Below are 3505 nucleotides of genomic sequence, written 5' to 3'. Positions count from 1 at the left end.
TTAATAAATATTTGAATATTCTATATTTACAAATTAGCTAATTAAATTTTTTTTTTAAAAAAAATTTTAATTTAAAAATTTTTAGAGCAGTTGAAGAATGTACATATATTATGCATATTGCATCACCTTGGCCTATTGTAGCTGATGAGGCAACTATAAAAAATAGCCAAGAATGGTACTTTAAAATGTATTAAAAGCTGCTGCACAATGTAGTACAATCCAAAAAAATTGTGCTAACTAGCAGTACAGCTGCTATAAACGGTAATTCCCAATAATTCCGATTGAAATAACTAGGAAAATTTTAAAAATAACATATGCATATATATATGAAATATGAAATAGTTGCAAATAAATTAATTATTTCTGCTAATTAATTCTATTAATTTTACAACTAATTAATTATTAATCTAATTGTTTAATTATTTTTAATACGATAATTTTATTTGTTGACTAATTAATTTGTTGACTAATTAATTTTTGTTTTTTAATAGATGGACATAAAAATGATGCGCGAGTATTTGATGAAAATTGTTGGGGAAATTTAAATAGTAAACGAATTGAAAATTATAGTCGTTCAAAAATAATTGCCGAAAAAGCTGCATGGGAATTTTGGAAATCTTTACCAGGTTATTTCAATTATTTAAATTAAAATTATTTTCCTAAATTTTATGTAAAAAATTTTACAATTCGGAAGAAATTAGCAAATTTCATCAATTTCGTCATATTTCATCAATTTCGTCATCGATTTTTTTCACCACCTTTTTTTTTATTCATCAATTTCTGATTAACAAATTTTTTGTCAAATTAAATAATCTTTTTTTGCCTTTTTATTTAATTAATTAATTAATAAATTTTTTTTAGAAGAATCACGATTTCAATTAACTGTATTAAATCCATCATTTGTCGTTGGTCCAGTGCTTTCAGATCAGAAACATGGAAGTGCCAAAGTTTGTCATTTATCTATCAAACAATCTATTCTTTTTTTAGGCAAAAGTTGAAAATCCATTTCGAGTATTCAGGTATGTAATTATGTTTAAATTTATTATTCAAGTATGTAATATGTATTTAAACAATTTGTAAACAAAATTTTCAGCTTAAAAAATTTCAGATTATTAAGCGAATGATGGATTATCATACTTTTCCAGCGGCACCAAAAGTTTCACTTGGTATGGTTGACGTACGTGATGTTGCACGTGCACACATACGTGCAATGGAATGCATAAATTGTAATGGTGAACGAATTCTGATTACAGCAACACCATCAGTTTGGTTTTCACAATTAACCCATTGGCTTCATGAAGAGTTCAAAGGTCAAGGTGAGTAAAGATAATTGATAATTAACCAAGATAAGTGAATAACTTTTTCAAGTTTTTTATTTTGATCTTCGAAATAATCATTTAAGCATAAATATGTCATTGTGGCTTTTTACCTTTTGCGCCAATATCATTATGTTTCTTTACCTTTTGCGCCAATTATTAAAAATTTTCTTGAGTGGTAAGAATAAGATGATGTTATTATTACTCATTTGTTTATTAAAAAAAAATTTTAACAAAAAAGTTTATTTCTTCAATCACAATTAAAAGTTTAATTTTAAGATAAAATTTTTTACTAGAAATGAAATTTCAGGTTTTCAAATTTCACGTGTAAAAACGCCAAATTGGTTAGCAAAATTATATGCTAAGGTGACACGTGACCCACATTTTGAAGCAGTGAAATATCGTTTAGGACCAAAATTACATTTTGATAATACAAAGGTAAAAATTGAAAATAAAAAAAAAACTTTATTTTCCACCCTTCTTTACTTTTCTTTCAGTTTGAAAGTAAAATTAATTTGTCCAAAATTGAAAAGTTTTTTTTTTCCATTAAAGATGATAAATTGAAAAATTTTTTTTTTTTTGTAAATTTCAATTTAAAACGTGAAAAAATTTGATGAGAAATTTTATTTAAAAACATTTTATTTTTTTTATTTTCTTTTTTTTATTTTAGAAAATAATTTAACCAATTATTTTTGCATGTTACATTGCAAAATGAGCATTTTAGTAATGTTGAAAAAATTATTTCATTCATTTCCTCTTCTTCCAGTCACGACAACTTCTTCAAATGGAATATATGCCAATCAAGAAATCTGTAATTGATATGGTTTACAGTATGCTGGATTATGGTATGATTGTTAGAAAGAAAAATTTGGAGAAAACGAAAAATGGTGATTGCAAAATTGTCAATTATGCAAATATTGATGCAAATGGGGGAAGCAAAATTCATTGAAGAAGTGGAAAAAAAAAATCATTATTTCTTTTGTGAAAATAAAATATCCACTTATTTTTGAAAAGATTAGGACAAAGAAAATATAAAAAATGAATAAATATTCGGTGATTAATTAACAATTAAGCCTTAAATGTTGACATGTTTAAGGTTAACTTTAAATTTTACTCTGCATTCTACTCAACTTACCCGAAATAGCCCAAATAGCTCTCGGGATTTGCGAGATAATCTAAGAATAACGGCTTTTATGGTTCGTAAACAGTCAAACTTATACAAATGATTCTCGACTCTCGAAATATTAACGTTAGTAATAGACGAACAATTGAAAGTGTCAAAATAAAATGACCATTAGGATTATATCAACCGAGATGATGACTACCTGGGCAATCAAAATGACCATCCAAATTTGGGATGTACATTAATGGCAAACATATGTATGTAAATTCCTATCATCTTATCATATTTAAAGTGATAATTTTATTTTTTTTTCATCCTTTCGTAGATTGCTTTATAACTTTCAATTAGAAATTTTAAACAAATGAGGAAATTCATCAGAGTATCATCGATTTAAATTACAGAATGAAACGGAAATTATTGTAAAATATATGATATTAGAAAATGATATTCCTAATGCAATATAAATGCTATGTAATTAATCTATTTGAAATTGTAATTTATCAATGATAAGAAATGAAACTTTAATTAATTATCCCTAATTATTCACCAGGTATTTATTTATTCATAATTATAACAATTTATCATTGTAATATAACATTCTTTTTTTTTTTTTTTTACATTACAATCAAAATGGCAATTTAATTAATTCATTCCTAATTAGTTACTTGTTTAATTTCTTATTAAACACGAGGATTGGATAATATCATAATACATGCAAATACTATTTATCATTTATTAATTAAATTTCAACGAAAATGCAAACAACAAGCAATTATGTGGAAAGCAATTTTTTTTTTAAAAATAAAAAAAAGCAAGCAAAAAAATTTTGCATCGATTTATTTTAGTTTAAATTGCTACACAAAATTCTAGCAAAATCTAATTTTTTTCAAATTTTTATAGGATAAAAAAGTGTATTTTTCTATTGAAAATGCTAATTGTTTCTGCATGCTGCATGCAAATCTGCATGCATGAAAAAAAAACGAACAAAACAATAGAAATTTATGAATGACAAGGAATAAAAAATCGTGATATTTTTAATAAATCAACAAAAATGTCTATCAAAAAA

At 24.5% G+C, this 3505-nt stretch overlaps 1 protein-coding gene across 1 annotated transcript; it reads left to right on the top strand.

Moving 5' to 3' along the window:
• Positions 1 to 110: 110 nt before the first annotated feature.
• LOAG_13705 (hypothetical protein) lies at positions 111 to 2265 on the top strand (the record flags this gene model as incomplete). Its single annotated transcript, XM_020448717.1, has 6 exons — positions 111 to 175; positions 571 to 626; positions 862 to 947; positions 1109 to 1316; positions 1627 to 1754; positions 2083 to 2265. 6 exons carry the CDS (start codon positions 111 to 113, stop codon positions 2263 to 2265), a joined length of 726 nt encoding a protein of 241 aa, XP_020301161.1.
• Between the last annotated feature and the right edge of the window lie 1240 nt (positions 2266 to 3505).

Source organism: Loa loa (assembly GCF_000183805.2).
Source record: "Loa loa unplaced genomic scaffold supercont3.152, whole genome shotgun sequence".
Taxonomy (NCBI): domain Eukaryota; kingdom Metazoa; phylum Nematoda; class Chromadorea; order Rhabditida; family Onchocercidae; genus Loa; species Loa loa.
The sequence above is the reverse complement of the archived record's forward strand: the minus strand, read 5'-3'. Positions and strand labels throughout refer to the sequence as shown.